Source organism: Oryctolagus cuniculus, chromosome 7 (assembly GCF_964237555.1).
Source record: "Oryctolagus cuniculus chromosome 7, mOryCun1.1, whole genome shotgun sequence".
Taxonomy (NCBI): domain Eukaryota; kingdom Metazoa; phylum Chordata; class Mammalia; order Lagomorpha; family Leporidae; genus Oryctolagus; species Oryctolagus cuniculus.
The window spans coordinates 77,062,416-77,079,226 of record NC_091438.1 but is presented as its reverse complement, the minus strand read 5'-3'; the positions used below and the strand labels follow the sequence as shown (position 1 = coordinate 77,079,226).

The following is a 16,811-nucleotide window of genomic DNA, read 5'->3' as shown; positions in this document are numbered from 1 at the left end:
TTCTCCCTATTTGCCAAAATGAACAGTTTTTTTAAATTTAAGGTAAATAGATTTCATTTATTTATTTGGGTCATTTACCTCTTTTTTAAATCTTTTTTTTTTCTGTTGAGTTCCTTTTTTATACTGGATATTAATCTCTGGTTGAATGAATAGTTGGTAAATATTGTCTCCCATTCTCTTCATTCTGTTGTTTGCTTAGGTATTTTAGCTTGATATATTGTTTGTCCATTTTTTGCTTTTGTTGCCTGTGTTTTTGGGGTCATATCTAAAAAGTTTTTGTCCAGATCAGTGTCATGGAGTTTTCCTGCAGTGGTTTCATAGAGCTGGGTGTTACAGGGAAGTCGTTGATGCATTTTGGGTTGGCTTTGGTTTCTGGAGGTCCAGTTTGTGTTTCATGGTGCAAATCCAGCTTTTCCAGCACCATTTTCTCTAATGTGTTCTTGCTGCCTTTTTGAAAAACCAGTTGTAAATAAGTGGCTTTATTGCTGGGTTCCTCTATTCTGTTCCACAGGTTATATGCCAGGACTGTTATCATCATCATTAATTTCCTTTGGGAGCGCCACAGGAAGATAGGCATTTTCCTGGCGTGAGGATTAATTATACGTGTCAGCTTGACGGAGTTAAGGATTGGCTGGAGAGAGGGGGGAAGCATGACTTCTAGTTGTGTCTGCAGGGGTGTTCCCATAGGAGACTGGTGTAAGTCGGGGGACTGAGTAGGGAGACCCACCCTCACTGTGGACGGGCACTATCCAAGCAGCTACTGGCCCAAATATAACAAAAAGGCTGAGAAAAGGTATTTTTCTCTCCGGGAGCTGGAACATGCTTCTGCTCTTGGACATCAGGCTCTCTGACCCTTGGCCTTGAAAGGACCGAGTTACACCACTGGCTTCCCCAGTTCTGAAGCGGTGGGTTTGGACTGAGCCATGCTACTGGCATCCCTAGGTCTTCGCTTGCAGTTGGCCTGTCATGGGACTTCACAGCCTGCATCCTCACGTAAGCCAGTTTCCCTCAATCATTAATCCCATCTTAGATGTATCACAGTTTCCCATTCATTGAACTGATCTTAGTATTTTGCCTCTACGTCCTCCAGGTTTTTACGTTTTCTGACAGAGCTGGTTTATCTTAATTCTGTTTTCCATGAATTTTTTTTAAAGATTTATTGATTTACTTGAGAGGTAGAGAGGGAGAGACAGAAAGGTCTTCCATCCACTGGTTTATTCTCCAAATGGCTGCAAAGGCCAGAGCTGGGCTGATAGGAAGCCAGGAGCTTCTTCTGGGTCTCCCATGTGGGTTTAGGGGACCAAGGACTTGGGCCATCTTCTACTGCTTTATCAGGCCATCAGTAGGGAGCTGGTGTGGTTGCGAAAGTCTTAGGGTAATGGTACTCAGAGGGCGGGAACTTAAATTATTATATTTGTGGTACAAGGTGGGCTTCCTGGCTGGCTCCTGGAGGCCAGGAGGTAGAATTATTGCATTAAGATGAGTTATTTTGTAGTAAAGACACTGGATACAACTGTTTCACAAAAAGATATATTTTCATTCATTACTATTTACATTATCCATATTCATTTAAAGAATATCATACAACTGATACCTTCTGAAATGTTTCATGCTTTTTAAAAAAACTCTTCTATTTACACTTATCTGAGATGGAATTAAAACTAAAATGATCAAATACTGTAATAATGGAAGGCAGCCAGCCAACACAGCTAGGGCTTCTCTTACATTTGCTGATCAACATTAGCAATAGTTACCTTAATAATAAATTATTTTAAAATCAGTAGTAATTTTCAACAGTCCATAAATAGTGTGCTCTGTGCAATTTACACATTTAATATCCTGTGGATACTAAAAGCGTGTGTATTGTCAGATGTGCACATTATTCCTGTATCAGATGCTGAGCTTTCCCAAAGGAGGACCTGGAGAAGCCTGGAACAGCCTGTGAGGTTCCCTGAGGCGTCATAAGAGCTCTGCCTGTTTCGCAGGAGGCGGCTCCAGTTTCCGGGAGAGGGCTGTCAGGATCTGGCTGAATTTCTCGTATCTCTCCGTCTGATTGACTTCCGCACCCTTGCTGCCCCATAGCAACCGCATTTGAAATTCAGTCTTGAAGACTTCACTCATTTCTTCATCTGGTTGAAAACCTAATCAAAACAAAAAGTTACTTCAGTTCTGCCCAAAAGTAGTGCCAAAAACAGACCAAGAACTTACAATCAGAACAGGATGGGCGTTGTGACACCATGATTAAGTTAAACCAGGGATGCCCGCATCTGCTCCGCTTCCAGTCCAGCTTCCTTGCTAACGTACACCCTGGGAGGCAGCAGATGGCGGCCCACGTGCACAACCCAGATTGAGTTCTGGGCTTCTGGTTACGGACATCTGGGGAGCGAACCTGCGTCTGGAAGCTCACTTGCTTGCTCACTCTCTGCCTCTCAAATGTTTTAAATGATAAAACTCTGAAAAAAAATGTAGGCTCAACATGACCTTCACTTTCACTCAGAACTTTAAAAAAAAAATGCCCCCAAAGCAAAACACAGGATCTGTTCTGTTTGGGGGAGGGCAGAGCCCCACCCCCGAGGACCTGAGCACTTTCAGAGAGGAAATAACAAACTCACTGAAACACCACAGGATGACAATCGCACGTGCCACCGTGGGGCGCCGTGCTCTAAGTGCACGTGGCGCCTGGTGTGTGATGCACCTGCTGCAGCTGCACACCACACCGTCCACTTGGAGCCCTCCCCTCGCCCGCGTTCCCTAGCAGTGCTCTGAAGTCCGTCCTTGCTGCCAGCCCACACGGTGACTCATGGGCCTGCCGCTGCTACTGTCCTGCCTTTTCTGGAAGTTTGGTATGGATGGAACCACACATCAGGACTTTAAGATTGCGATGTTTTGCATTATTGGGTGAGCTGCTTGTTACTAACAACTCCTTTGTATTGCTGACCAGTGTCCAGTTCTGTGGATGCGTGCTGCGGTCTATTTACTTACTCAATGATGGCCACTTGGATTGTTCCGGTTTCTGGCTACTATGAGTAAGGCTGTGGAGGCCAGAGATGCCCGGGCAACTCTATTAAAGGGAGAAGCCTCTGGCCAGAGTCCTGTGGCTCTTAGCCTGTGTTAATGCTGGAGCAGTCTGCTCCGTCATTCAGTGCGTTCCTACCGTCTAGACCACAGGACCCTGGTGATTGGAAAGGGTGGAGAAGCCTGGTCTTCCCGATGCTGCCTGAATGGCCTTGCTGGGTGAACAGCCAGAGGCCTGCTGATGACTTCTGTTCACTCAGTTCGCTTGCTTGATCCCTCCCTACATTGAAGCTGGGTGCTGGCAACTTCCTGGTAAGCCACACCCCTGCCCCTACTCGGTTCACACGGCCACTGCCAGCGGTGGGAACTTACTATACACATGGTGGCCGCATCAACTGAGAAATTCCACCAGAGCCTGGCTGCGGAACAGCCCAAGGCACACCTTCCTCAAAACCCATCCTAATGGACTGAGTTAGGCAACACCCAGCGTAACAGGGATTCCTGGCGTTGTGAAAGCGGGCTCTGCTGGGCTGTGTGTTTATTCCGATCAGCCCTGGAGAGTTTTGAGGGAGAAAACCAAACAAGGCTGAGGCCTAGAGCGGACCCAGTGCAGTCCGCCGTCTGCTTCTGCAGCAGCAGCTTTCTGTAGGGGAAGTGAAGGGGCCTCTCCGCCCCACACAGCGCTTAGCGGTCGGTTGTTTCTAGTGAGGGAGGAAGACACACCCAGCCCTGACAACCGCCTTGGGGAAGGCCTCCTTTTTGGACTTGCTCCTCCGTGGGCTCTCTGCCTCCACCCTTCCTCCACGGACACCAGGTCTGACCAGTTCTCCACTGGCTCTCCCTGAGCCACGGTCCCGCGTGGAAGGCCCTTCCCAGCTGTGCCGTCGGCCATGCCCTAGGTCACTGGACACAAACCCTAGCCAGGTCCTTGTGGTCCCAGCGCTTCTGCTTGCGCTGCGCCCTCTGACTGGCATTCCCTCCCCAGAAAACCGATGGAAAGGGACGGGGGTGCCAGTCAGGGCAACACAGGCCAAGACGCTGCGGGAGCTGGGTTTTTCGCAGTCACGGGCGGCTCTCTCCTTCCTCCCTGCGTCTTTGACCACACTCAGCTAAGTGCTCCCCAGCCCCCACCCGCCGCCCGGTACCCCCACACACCTTGGGGCCACGCCTGTGATGAGATGTCTGTAACACGTGCTTATCACAGCTGCTCTCCACTGCCCCAGTCGAGTTTACCCAACACTCCAGGATGTGCCCAATGCTCAGCAGGGGAGCGCGCGGCGCAGTGCCACGGAAAGAGGCAGGCAGGCCCAGGAAGTGGAGAGGAGGCTCCGCCTCCTCACTGACGACAGCTCCCTGTTCCCTGCACCCCCGAGAGCGCACAGGGAAGGGGGGCCGGCCACTGCAGAGAGCAGCAGTCATGGTGGCAGAATCCCTGAGCCTGCACCTGCCTCGCGGTTAACGGCTCCCCACCCCGATCGCGGCACGGAGGAGTGCGAGCGGCCCTACCTGCCAGCATCCTCTCGGCGTTCGCCCGGTAGCTGTCGGCGGCCTGGGCCATGAGGCGGGCCGCGGCCAGGTGGTTCAGCATAATTTCACAGCTCTGGTCGTGTTTTTCCCACAAGTCCGTTCCTTCAAAAGTGACGGCCTGGCGCTCCATTAAGGTCACGAGGGGCATCAGCAGCGGGACTGACACACTGCACGGGGGGACACACGTGGGCTCTGAAGAACAAGGAGCAAAGATGTCGCGCTCATCCTGTTTCCCGAGTGAACGCAGCGGGCGCCGACAGGCTGCCCCTGCCTTCTGCGAGCCACCCGCCGCCCTGCAGCTCCCTGGGACCTCGCCACGTCCCCTGCTGAGGGCCCTGCTGGCCGCCGCCGCCGCCTCACCTCGGCCTTCGTGCAGCACTTTGCTGAAGGGCTTCAGCTGCTTCTCGTAGAGGATGGCGGTCTGCGTGTACTGGTGCCGCAGGGCCGTCCACGTCTTCTCCAACCTCGTGATCTGCAAGGGGAGCGGGCGGTGGTTTGGGAAAAGGCTCTGTGTAAACCTTATGCTTAAATTTGGGGACAAGCCATCAATGCACACAGTAAAACTGTCAAAGCGAGAGGGTGAGAGAGGGAGAACAATGCTCCCACCCACGACACACACACACACTCCTGCACTGCTCTAACAGCCCAGCACACAGCGCTCTTTAAAACTCAACGTGTGCACTTCTGCTTTCTGATCCTGGCTTGGCACTCACCCCGTACAAGCCCTTGTTCTCTGTATGCAGCCATATACCACAGGTGCACTGAGGGGCCTGAAGACACTCTGCTATCATGAAATGACTTGGCAAATGTGAGTCCAGGAGCGGCTGCAGTGTGACGTGAGTCCTTGTGCACTGCCTGAGCTACACAGAACGCAGCCCAGAGCGCACAGTGCCAGCACCTGCGGCCGTCTCCGGCTGACTGCCTTGTAATAAACAGCCTCTCCCACACCATAAAGGCTGCACGTTTTCTCCACGAGACAAGGAAGGGCACTGGTATTTACGGACATCCTGACCAATACTCTGGTCTCGTCTCGCAGATCAGGAAACACGAGAGACCAGGCAGCTTGCTCAAGCTGCCCCTGCCGTAAGTGGCAGAACCAGCACGGCCTTCCTCAGCCTGAGCTCCCACATGGGCCGAGGGGAGAAGGGTAGCACCAGCCATCTGCAGGTCTCCTGCGGGCCACCCACGCTGCTGCCTTCTGCTCACAAACCCTTGCCCCGCTGTGGGAGGGGGCTCGGCCCATCTCCTGGATGCCCTCTCTTGCTACTTGCAGTGAGGGTGGCACGCGCGGCGGCAGGACAGGGAGCTTTGCATGAAGACACAGGAACGCCTTGATGCTCCTCGCGAGGGAAACCACTCCCTTCTGCAACAGGGGCCCGGCTCACTCCAGGGCTGCGAATCCACAAGGGGAGCCACTGCGAGCAGGGAGGTCTGGGGAAAGCCCTGCCTGCTAGGATTGATTTCATGGGCAGCAACCATGTAATCCCACTTGACTGCTCTCAGAGGGCGTGCCGGGCTGCACAGCTGTATACACAGCCTCAGCTGTTAAGTCGTGGGTGGCGCTGGTGCTGCCGTATGGGTACCGGTTCAAAAAGTCCAGGCTGCTCCACATCCCTTCTAGATCCCTGCTAATGTACCTGGGAAAGCGGTGCAAGACGGCCCAAGTGCCTGGGCCCCTGCTACCCGCGTGGGAGGCCAGGTGGAGTTCCAGGTCCCTGGCTTCAGCCTGGCCCAGTTCCAGCCTTGTGGCCGTCTGGTGAGGGAAGCAGCAGGTGGAAGATCTGCCTGTCTCTCCCTCTCTCTAACTGCTTTTTAAACAAATTTTTTACGTTTATTATTTTTTTGAAAGGCAGGGTCAGAGAGAGGAGGAAAGGCAGAGACATCTTCTATCTGTTGGTTCACTTCCCAAATGGCTGCAACAGGCAGGGCTGGGCCAGGCCAAAGCCAGGAGCCACATCCGGGTCTCCCATGTGGGTGCAGGGGCCAGACACTTGGGCCATCTTCCACTGCTTTTCCCAGGTGCATTAGCAGGGAGCTGGGCAGGAAGTGAGCAGCAGGGACTGGAACTTGAACCGGTGCCCACAGAGGATGCTGGTGCTGCAGGGAGCAGCTTAACTTGCTGAGCCACAGTGCCAGCCCTGGTAAATAAACCCTTAAAAAAAATTACAGGCAGTTCCAGATGACAGGAGGCAGACATGATGCAGATTAAAAACACTTACATGAAAAATTCTAACCCCTATGATAGGAATTGGTGTATCTGAAAATACAGAATTTATGGGTTGCTTATTTCAAATAGCAATCCTGTGACATTTCAATGCACCTGAAGAATTCTGAAAGCTTGAAATATTCACCACATTTCTGTAATTTAATATCGGAATGGGCCCCTCCTCGCCAAATTCCTGGTAAAGGAACTAAGTTGTTCCTCTTGTTTTTAAGGTGACTTCGCTTTAGTGGGAGGAAACGCGGTTCCTGCCACACCCTGACCGCAGCACACGTGACAGTGGCCGTCTTCCTCGGCGGACTGGCAGGGAGCCCCTGGCAGGATTCCCGAGACTCTAGGTGGCTTCGAGACAGCCCTGCTAACAGGGAGGCAGTGTGGCGTTGCCGCTCGCGGACTGGGCGCGCAGGGCTGTCGGCGGGCTCCAGGTCCCCCCATGGACCCGGGACGGTGGAGACAGCTGCAGGCCTGCCCTCCGTGAGGCCTGAGGTCAAATACAGGTCTTCATGTTCGGCACTCTTCGTGAAAAGGGCAATCCTGTCAAGGATGAACTCTAGTGCCCAGGTTAGAAAGAAGCTGGGGGTTCTACGAGTCCGGCGGGGGGCCGGGTGTCTGTTTCAGGGGCCCTGCGGGCCACACTGGGAGGTGAACCGCTCCAGGGGCTGTCAGATGCAAGCTCCCAGATGCCTTGGTTCCCTGGTCAGTGCCCCTGGCTGCCTGGGTGCCTGGTGCCCGCCTGGTGGAAGCAGCCTCCCCACTTCAGCTGGGTGGCTCCGAGGGGCCAGGACTCAGGTTGTCCACGAGGCAGGCAGCGCATGCTGGCAGTAGTTATCCACTGCTGCTAAAACAATGGGCCAAGAAGAGACTGGGGTGCGGCTCTTGGTTGCCCCCTCATCCAGGCAGCTTTCCCTGAGTCAGCCTGGCTTCTGAGAGGGGCAGGGACAGCCCACAACCCACGGAGCAGAGCGCGCAGACAGCAGACCCTTCCATCCACGCGCGACCCACGCCCGCTTTACCTGCGGCATTTCCAGGGCCTTCATGATGGCTGAGAAGGAGTAGAGGTCCCCCACCGCATCTTTCAGCTCCGCCGCCACCTGGATGATGCGATTGAGGGTGGCAGCTCGGTCCTCCAGAGAGCCGGTGCAGCCTAGGATGTCCACCGCCACGCCGATGGCCATGGTGTTGTGTCTGAGAGGCAGGGACAGGTGGTCAGGCTCGGGGCCAGTGGGACCGGGAGAACACGCAGTGAGCCAGGAACAGGCCTGCTGTGGCCCCTCCGGCGGCAGGCCAGCCTCCCCAGGGACCACCCCCAAGCAGGGCGTGCTGTGCGGTCAAGAGCAGTTTGCTCCAAAACAGGGCCAGGGTCAACCCTGGTCCCGGCGGTGTGACCCGGGGGAAGCAGCTCAAGTGTATGTGTCTCCTTGTGTCCTCACAGTGAAGAAACCACAGACACACACACACACACACACACACTCCCATCACCCTTGGGGAAGCCCGGGGCCACCTCCCCTGAGCCCCCCTGGACTAGAGAGCAGAAGGGGAAGAAAAGAGATGAGCGGGGGCCGGTGCTGTAGTGCAGTGGGTTAAAGCCCCGGTCTGCAGTGCCAGCATCCCATACGGGCACCAGTTCAAGTCCCAGCTGCTCCACTTCCCATCCAGCTCTCTGCTACGGCCTGGGGAAGCAGCAGAAGATGGCCCAAGTCCTTGGGCCCCTGCACCCATGTGGGAGACCTGGTGGAAGCTCCTGGCTTCAGATCGGCACAGCTCTGGCCATCTGGGGAGCGAACCAGCTGATGGAAGACCTACGTGTGTGTCTGACTGTCTGTCTGTCTCTCTCTCTCTCTCCCTTTCTCTCTCTGCCTCTGCCTCTCTGTAGCTCTGCCTTTTGAATAAATGAATGAATTTTTTTTTAAAGGGATGAGCTGGATCTGGGAGGCGAGGGCAGGATGAGCACAGAGGGGCAGAAAAGGAGGAAAGAATGGTGCTGGCACTCAGTGGCCCCACTTGGGAGGCCAAGGGGCAGGAATCCGCCTCAGGGGCCAGGCCCAGACCCTAGCAAAACGCAGACCCACTTCCCCTACCAATCCTCCCTTCTCTCATCCCAAACTGCAGGAGCAGGGCGCACCTCCCCCCACCGCCCATCAGGTTAGTCTGCGGCGGGAGGCGCACACCAGCCCCGTTCCTTCCTGCTGTGGCAGCACCGGGTCAGAACCGCCTCAGGTAAACGTCTTCCCAGCAGAGGTGCCGCGCTGGGCGGAGGCCTCCAGTGCCTGGAGCCCCAGAGCTGCTAGCACACCCACACCCTTGGAGTTCCAGCCCCGCTGTCCCGAGAACACGCAGCCCAGGCCGCCCCTCCAGGCTCCGGCTGCCCGGCTATGCGGGGTCTCCTGCTGGCCCAGGGGGGGCCTGGCCTCACGTTGGGCTCTCCTGTCTGTTGGCTGAGGACGGAGTGTACGGCGCTCACTTGTGGTCTGGTCATACATAGGCTGGGACCTGACCGCTCCACTCCTTTGTGGCTGGTTCTGCGAGCGGGAGCGAGGGGTAGAGAAGCAGGAACTGAGTGGGCGTAGAAACAGTGCAGGCGGCAGGCGCCCACTGCTTCCATTTGGATGTCCCTGCAGCGTGGTCCACCTGGCCTGCTTGTCTCCATCTCCTTCCCCTTTCCTGCAGTTAGCTCCTTTTCCTGAGTTCAATGGATTATTCCATGTTTTCCTTCCTACGTCTTTTTTTTTTTTTTTTTTTTTTTTCCTTCCTACGTCTTAATGGCCCTTCACAGAAGGTTCTCTGCTCCTTTTTAAGACCTGATGTTACATCCGCGGTTAAGAGGGCAATTGTGTCATTCATTCCTCCAAGCGTCTGCCTGAAGCCTCCTGGGTGCACCACTCGAGCAGCCACGCGGGCGGGCGGGCGGGCGAGTCAGCCGTGGGATAACCGTGCTCAGCCCCAGGAGGCGCTCGCCTTCCCGGGAGGATGTTTCCAGCTTGCTGTGCGGGGATGCGTGAGGGTCATTTTATATTTGATTCAGATGGCAAGAAGGCCACGCCACTGGACACTTTAGGACCCCTGTGACCTTGGCTTTCCTTCAGTAAACACCCTGTCATTCCATAAAATCACTCCCCAGGCACTAGCAGGCAGATCCCACACACCGGCCTGAGACAGGAAATGAGCTAAGGAGCGAAATCCCAGCCAGGCAGCAATCGGCAGAGAAAAGAACCAGATGCTGATGAGCAGGAGTCAAAAAAAATGGCCGAGGAAGAAGCCCCAGACCTGCTCAGCACAGCCAGGCCCAGAACCCACCTATCCCAGCACACCTGAGCACGTGGCTCAAATCAGGCTCGCAGGCCTCAGGCCCGGCAGCTGGGGCGTTTCCAGCTGAAATACGTCACAGGGACACGGGGAGGACAACTAAGGGGGCGCCAGGGGCCCAGAGGAACCAGGGGTGCCGCGCGAGGCTAGGATGTAGTGAAGTCTGAGGACCAGGAAATCCAAGGGTTGGATCTGTTCCGCAAAGGCTCTGAACAACGGGTGTGTCTGAACGAGGTCACCAGGGCCACTCCGTGCCCTTCCACCTGCGAGGCCGCCGCTCGGTGTTTTCCGAGGGCGAGGCCAGCAGCGACACTGGGGCCGCGTATCTGCTTCACAGACACACAGGCAAAAGCAGCTGTGTCCGCCCCGTCGCCCCAGGTTATTCAAAATGCGGCGCTTGCTTCTGGAGGCTGCCGGCTCAGCTCCGCCGTCCACGAGCCCCGGCACGGCTGCTGGCTCCAGACACAGTCACCAATGAATCAAAAACTTCCCGGTTGCATTAGCCACGTTTCCAGAGTCCAGCAGACACATGCCATGGCTCTGGCCACGGCCAGTTCTGTTGACCATTTCTGCCATTGCAGAGAACTGGACAGGACGGGACAGGACACCACACTGACCCAGAGACCAGGGACATTGGCTGAGAAAACAGGAAACTTAACAAGACAGTCTTGCCCATAACAACTTTGTGTATGTGTCTAAAAGGCCAGACTTCGGGGCAACATAAAAATCCGGTTTTGGGGCCAGCGCTGTGGCGTAGCAGGTAAAGCTGCCGCCTGCAGTGCTAGCATCACATGTGGGCACCAGTTCAAGTCCTTCTACTCCACTTCCCATCCAGCTCTCTGCTGTGGCCTGGTAAAGCAGTGGAGGATGGCCCAAGACCTTGGGACCTTGCACCTGTGTGAGAAACCCAGAAGAAGCTCCTGGTTCCTGGCTTTGGATTGGTGAGCAACTGGGGAGTGAACCAGCAGATAGAACATCTTTCTCTCTCTCTCTCTCTCTCTCTCTCTCTCTCTCTCTCTCGGACCACAGCCATCACCTGTTGCCTCCAGGGTGTGCGTCAGCAGGAAGCCAGTGTCAGCGTGGAACCGGGACTGGAACCCAGGCGTTCCCAAATGTTCACCCTCCCCTTCCAGGTGCACTTAATGGACACCCAGGGCCCCGGCTTTTCAGAGAAGACTTTGTAGGCCCAGGGGGCCAAGGGCCAAAACCCCCTCACCTCTGACCCCTCACTGGTCCACCCTAAAGAAAATACCCTTCGGCCTGTTCTTCCCAGCCTTTCCCACAAACTTCCACTGAATTCCTCAAATCCCGGTAAACCTCAAGAAGACAACACGCACACACACAAGCAGGCACACAGGCAGCACGCGGCTCCCCACGTAGGGTGGGGCCGAGGGCGGCAGGTGGTTGGGAAGCTGGGAGGTGCGTGCTGGCCCCGGGGCCACAGGCATGGCAAGGCTGCTCCCTTCGCCACCCTCTCCAGGAACACGTCCTCTGCCCAACTCGCACTGCACCGTCTCTGCATCTCCAGGAATTTCCGGCCTGGGCTTCCGAGAAGATGCACCTGGGGCCTTGTGCCGCACCCCCTGTCCCTCAGAGACCCTCGAGCAGCTGTAAGGGCCAGGAAAGCCAAGGACGCACCGCTCACCGTTCAATGATGTCCAGGCGCAGCTGGCGTCCGTGCGGCAGAGTGAGCAGCTCCAGCCCCGAGCTCACGCCCATGTTCCTCCTTGTCTCTTCTGAGACTTCAAGTATCCTGGCAACCTGCGGGGAGCCGGAGGTGGGCAAGGTGGGATGGCGAAGTGGGCTGACCCTGACCGTGCACGTGGCACAGGACAAGTAGCCCACTGCCGGGGGGGTGGGGTGGGGGCACCCAGGCTGGCTGCAGCCCTTTATGCGCAATGGCGTGGGAACCGTGGTTCCTGCACGTGACTGGGGTGCTTCTGTACTCATACCCTGACATAGAACCCAGGCAGGGGCGGAAGGACCGGGGACACGCAGAAACCCAGCTGCGGATTTGCTAAGTGTCTCTGCTCAGCTGGACAACCATCCTGTTTTGCAAGCTTTTGTGTGATGCAGGCTGGATCATGCTGCAGTGTTTTGCAGCCAACGGCTGGGCCGCGTGTGTGCAGGGCTGGCTGCTGCGGGGGAGACACGGAATCCTGTGCAAGCTCCCTCCACGATGGGCGCTGCCGCTGGGGATCCCCCCTCCCCCCGACAGCCAGGGCTGCCTGCCACGCCCTGAGCTCAGCAGAAGCCCTGCAGACCGGTGCAGTAATGAGAAACCCGAGGTCACAATAGCACCCTCTCCTCCCCAGAGGTTTCCCTGGAAGAAAATCTTCCAAGTGCAACCCAGCCGGCTCTCTCCCCATCTCCACTGTAGCGTGGGGCCATGGCTAACGGAATCGGGTATCAGGTGACCACGTTTTCTGCGGAAGCGTCACCCCCAAGGCGCGTGTCTCTAAATGCGACTAATGTAGGAGGCAACTAGCCAAGCCCGGCCACCCGCAGGCACAGGGCAGCCCTCCCTCTCCCCCGTCCTCCACTGCGTGGTCCCAGGCAGGCAAGCAGAGGAGCTTCCGTAGTAGAGCAAAGGAAGTCCCGTCCGGCCCAGGGAACGAGCCGGCCCATGGGAGACCAAGGACGGGACACAGATCTCCCGCAGTGCACTCTCCTGTGCCCCTTTTCTGACACAACTGCCAAGGCCACCTTTCTTCAGGACCTTGCAAAGGATTCAAATGACCCTAAGGCCCCCAAGGGCTATGAGAAAACACCAGTTGTGGATCACGGGCCATGTGGAGGCGGGAAGAATTCTGGCTGGATTTCAGGAGAGATTTACACCTTGACCTTGGCGAGGCAGTGCAGACGCACACCCCAGAGGCCGGCGGCCACGCACATGGCCTCACTTGTTTGGACAGCTGCCGCCTCTTAGAGGTTCCAAAGCCTGCAGCTCACCGAAAGGCTCGCCGTGGGCCCTGCTCCACTCTAGGAGCACCGGCAGGCGTTCTGTGGTCCCCCTCGGACAGAGAGAAACTCCTATGCGGTTTCCTTCAGTGTAGGCGTGCCACCTCCAGGCCACCTTCCAGGGCCGAGCCGCCCCAGGCTGAGCGAGCTCGCACTAAAGGGCCTGGAGCCAGTCCCCTGGGAAATGCCCAGGGCTGTGAGGCTGGCGGACGCACCACAGAGCACTGCCTGTGAGCTGGACCCGGCAGGGCAGGTGCAGTATGTGCCCCCGTTAGGTCTTCCAGCCTCGCTCTGCCCCACCCTGCTCATCCAGGCAGCCCTGATGGCCGATACTGCCGGGCCGTCCTTCCTGCAAGCCAGGGGACCTTGAGAACTCAAGGCGGCTGCCCGGCTCCACTGCCCTCGGCACAGAGGACACAGAGCGGCACCCGTGCACCTAGAGGCCACCCCAACCTGGCCTGTAAAGTGCTTAGAAGGCAGGATCCTGGAACAAGCCACCCCACCCGTCCGCACCTTCTGCTCCCCACACAGAACCCTCCAGAACACCCCTCCCCCCATGGCATTTTCCATCTGAGTCTCTGCGCATGCCCATGCCTTGCCTCCCGTGAGTTGCTTTATGGGGTGCGTCTGCCTTCCACATGTATCTCAGTCATCTCCAAGCCTAGCCGGGACCCCCCAGCTCCCGTGCCCACCCCTGCAGAGGGCTTCCCGCCGGGGTTGTGGTCTGAGCTCCGGCGTCACTGCCCCTCCGCACCACGCCCCCACTGCACAGCAGAGGCTGCATCAGGGCTGACCGCACAACACTAATAAACCTTGGCGCTTACTCTGGGCCAGAGACTCAGGGCGTGACCCTCCATCCTCAGCGACCGCCTGGGTAGCTGATTCTGTCCGACAGATGGGGAGCGAGGGGCCTGTAGCTGATGCAGTCGAGGGTCAAGCTCCTAACTACTGGGCCCATTTCTAGCTACAGCCAAAGAGAAGCAGGTGGGAGAATCCAGACGTGGAAGAGTGAGGCCAAGCAGCGCCCACTGGCAGGGTGGGGGGGGCCCTGGGCTTGAGGGCTGGATACCGTGGGGCCGCCAGCCTCCAGGGCCCCCAGGCCCACCTACCCACCATCCTGACGACACTCCTGGGCACTAGCTCTGGGCTCCATGTGCGGGTGCGAACCAGAACATGGGGCCCAGATGCCGCCCGGTGCCTGCTTCCAGCTCCCCAGTGGCCCCGTCTAGGCTGCTGGCTGCATGTGGCGTGGGGAATAGCAGCCCTTGTTTTATTTCCTTCTTAGAGACGCTGGCTGTGCCTGGTGGCTCCAGGAAGAGAATAAGGAAACGGCAGTGGACTCTGGAGCAGGGAAGGAGGAGGCCAAGCACAGCTGCCCTCGGGGTCCGGCTAGGGGACGCCGCCTGGGGACACCAGCCCGGCCCTCTTGCACGGAAGGCAGAGCGGGGAGTGAGGCCCCGTCAGGGCAGGGGAGAGCACGGCCTGCATGTTCCGCAGGAGAGAGTAGGCTGTAGTTTCGGGGCTGCCTAAAGTGGCGGGAAGGTTCCAGAGCACCCAGAGTGTGGGCGGGCACCGCCCCTCCTGGATGATCGGGACTCAGGCCCCTGGAAATCGCGCAGCTCTGTAAGGCCAGGCCCTGTCTGCGAGGAGCGTCCGGTAAGGAGAGCCCAGGCTGGACCCTCACTCCGGGGCTAACCTGTTCTATCCCGACCCGGGGCTCGCTGTGATCACCAGAACAACCCTTGTATCTCCCACACAGGTTTAGTTGGGAGGCAAACAACACAGCAAAGGAGCGGATCACCGTGCCAGCCGCAATGCGACCAAGCCCTGTTCTGCCAGCACAGCCCTCTTCTGGCTTCTCTCGGCCTGGCGCCTTCCTGGCAGAGGTGTGATACCCCCCCCAACCCCGCTTCCCCTCCTGCAGCATGGACACCCCCAGACCTGGGCAGCGAATCAGCCCCGGAGCCCCGTCTTCAGGGCAGGGGCTTAGAAGCAGTTCAGTTCCGAACTCCCTGGGACAGCGCTCAGCGCTCAGCGGCTGGACTTCCCCGCCACGCCTCCTAAGCCGGCTGATCTTTGCAGCGAATGGATTTCACTGAGCCAGGAGCCAAAGGGGCTTTAAATCCCTTTGAAGCCTTATCTATCTATCACTCAACTGCTCGAGGGGCTTTTTTTTTTTTTTTTTTTTTTTTATGGAGGGAGGTACCTGTTGTCTAGGAATTTCTCTCTGGAGGAGAGGTTGCCTTGGGACCAGCTGGAACAAGACCCACCCACATCTCAAAGAAATGCCTCCTGTGAAAAAGGACGGAGCTGTGAACACAGCCACGTGGTCCTAGGTGGTGCTTAGCGAGAGGCTCCGGGCTTGATGAGTGTGTCTAGCCCAGTGCCACTGCAAACATTACACGTGCAATTATTTACATGCGTCTGTGTGCACAGCAAACGAGGATGTAACGTTTCTGCACAGACGAAGTGTAGACAAAGGGGATCACCAGGAAACTGGATTCTCTGCGGATTTGCCTTTTCTTTTCACCTGTATTTTATAACTGCCCCAAAGTAAACAAGCATGCTAAAAAAAAAAAAAAAAAAAAAAAAAAAAAAAAAAAATCAAGGTGTAAGTGTGAAAGTGTTTACGCTCCAGACCGTTTTAGCTACAGAATAAGACAGAACAAATGTAAGTGCGACGGGGGATGAAATCAAAGCCGCCAAGGCTGGCCCTGCTGCTCCGGTTTCGCCTGCGATGCCCTCTGCTTGGCGCTGCTGGCTGAGCCGGAGCTGCGGCCAGGGGAGAATGTGCAACGAAGCCCCAGGTGGGAGCAGGCGGCCTCTGCAGCAGTGTGGACCTGGCCGCAGTGGGCGGGCACGGGGACGCCACTCCTCTGTCCAGGGGGAGGTTCACAAACCTCCTGTTCCCGGGCAAAGGTCTTCCCGACTCGAGGTGTCCACCCCTTGAATAAATTCCCACCCCCACGTTATCTTCAGACTCCTACCAGCAAAGCACTTCAGGGGCAAGGCGGATCCCACTTCCAAAGCGGAACTAAACACTGACCTTGCAGTCGGTGTGCAGCAGGTGCTGGGCGATGACCCTGGGGTGGTGGCTGGCGAACAGCTCTTTCGCACGTTTCAACATGGCCGTCTCCAGGGGCTTGTTCTCGGGAGGCAGGAGCTTGGACTCGAAGTCATTGGGCCGGAAGGAGGAGACGGTCTCCAGGAGGGGCGCCACAAACTCGCCCGTGTCCTCCTTACACGTGCCCTCTTCCATCTGCGCTGCAGGCGGTTCCCAAGGCCTAGCCCCATCGTCACCATCCAGGATCAAGTAGCTGGTGCCAGAGTTCCGGGAACCCGGGGCCTCGCTCAGTCTGGCTGTGGGCAGCTGCACATGGCTGCCTGGGGCACACAGGGGTGGCCTCACTCCGTGGTCACCGCCTGCAGCGCAAGCCGGGTTCAGTTCACAGTAGTTGGCCTCTGCGCTGAGCCGGGTGGGCGGGGACAGGGGAGCCTTGAGGACGGGTGCTTTGCAAGGCTTAGGGGGTGGCTTGGGGCACAGCTGGCTGTCCGATCCCCTCAGTGCCTCCCCGCTGCGCGGGTCCGCCGATACCCTCCGCACCACGGCCGGGCTCAGGGTGGGCTCGCTGCCAGTCCTGAACACGGGGGAGTTCGGGCTGGGGCTTGTGTCCACACCCGGGGGCTGAGGGGGCAGCTTGCAGCCTGTGGAGAACACGAGGTGGTGAGAGGAAGGCTCCTCCGTGTGGAGCGCGTGTACACACACAGCCAGCCCAGGCCGCAG

General features: G+C 57.2%; 1 protein-coding gene across 12 annotated transcripts in view; it reads right to left on the bottom strand.

Moving 5' to 3' along the window:
- Nucleotides 1–1,516: 1,516 nt before the first annotated feature.
- Nucleotides 1,517–16,811, bottom strand: part of BCAR3 (BCAR3 adaptor protein, NSP family member) — a 282,166-nt gene continuing 266,871 nt past the window's right edge. For 11 of the 12 annotated variants that reach the window (XM_051857484.2, XM_070078017.1, XM_051857483.2 and 8 more), the window contains 6 exons: nt 16,074–16,732; nt 11,712–11,827; nt 7,777–7,948; nt 4,903–5,014; nt 4,522–4,734; nt 1,517–2,141 (listed from right to left, as the gene is read on the bottom strand). In XM_051857484.2, the coding sequence (XP_051713444.2) occupies nt 1,960–2,141; nt 4,522–4,734; nt 4,903–5,014; nt 7,777–7,948; nt 11,712–11,827; nt 16,074–16,732 (1,454 nt within the window). In that variant the 3' untranslated portion in view covers nt 1,517–1,959. The remainder of the gene's footprint in view (nt 2,142–4,521; nt 4,735–4,902; nt 5,015–7,776; nt 7,949–11,711; nt 11,828–16,073; nt 16,733–16,811) is intronic. The other variant, XR_011390567.1, reaches the window with a different exon arrangement.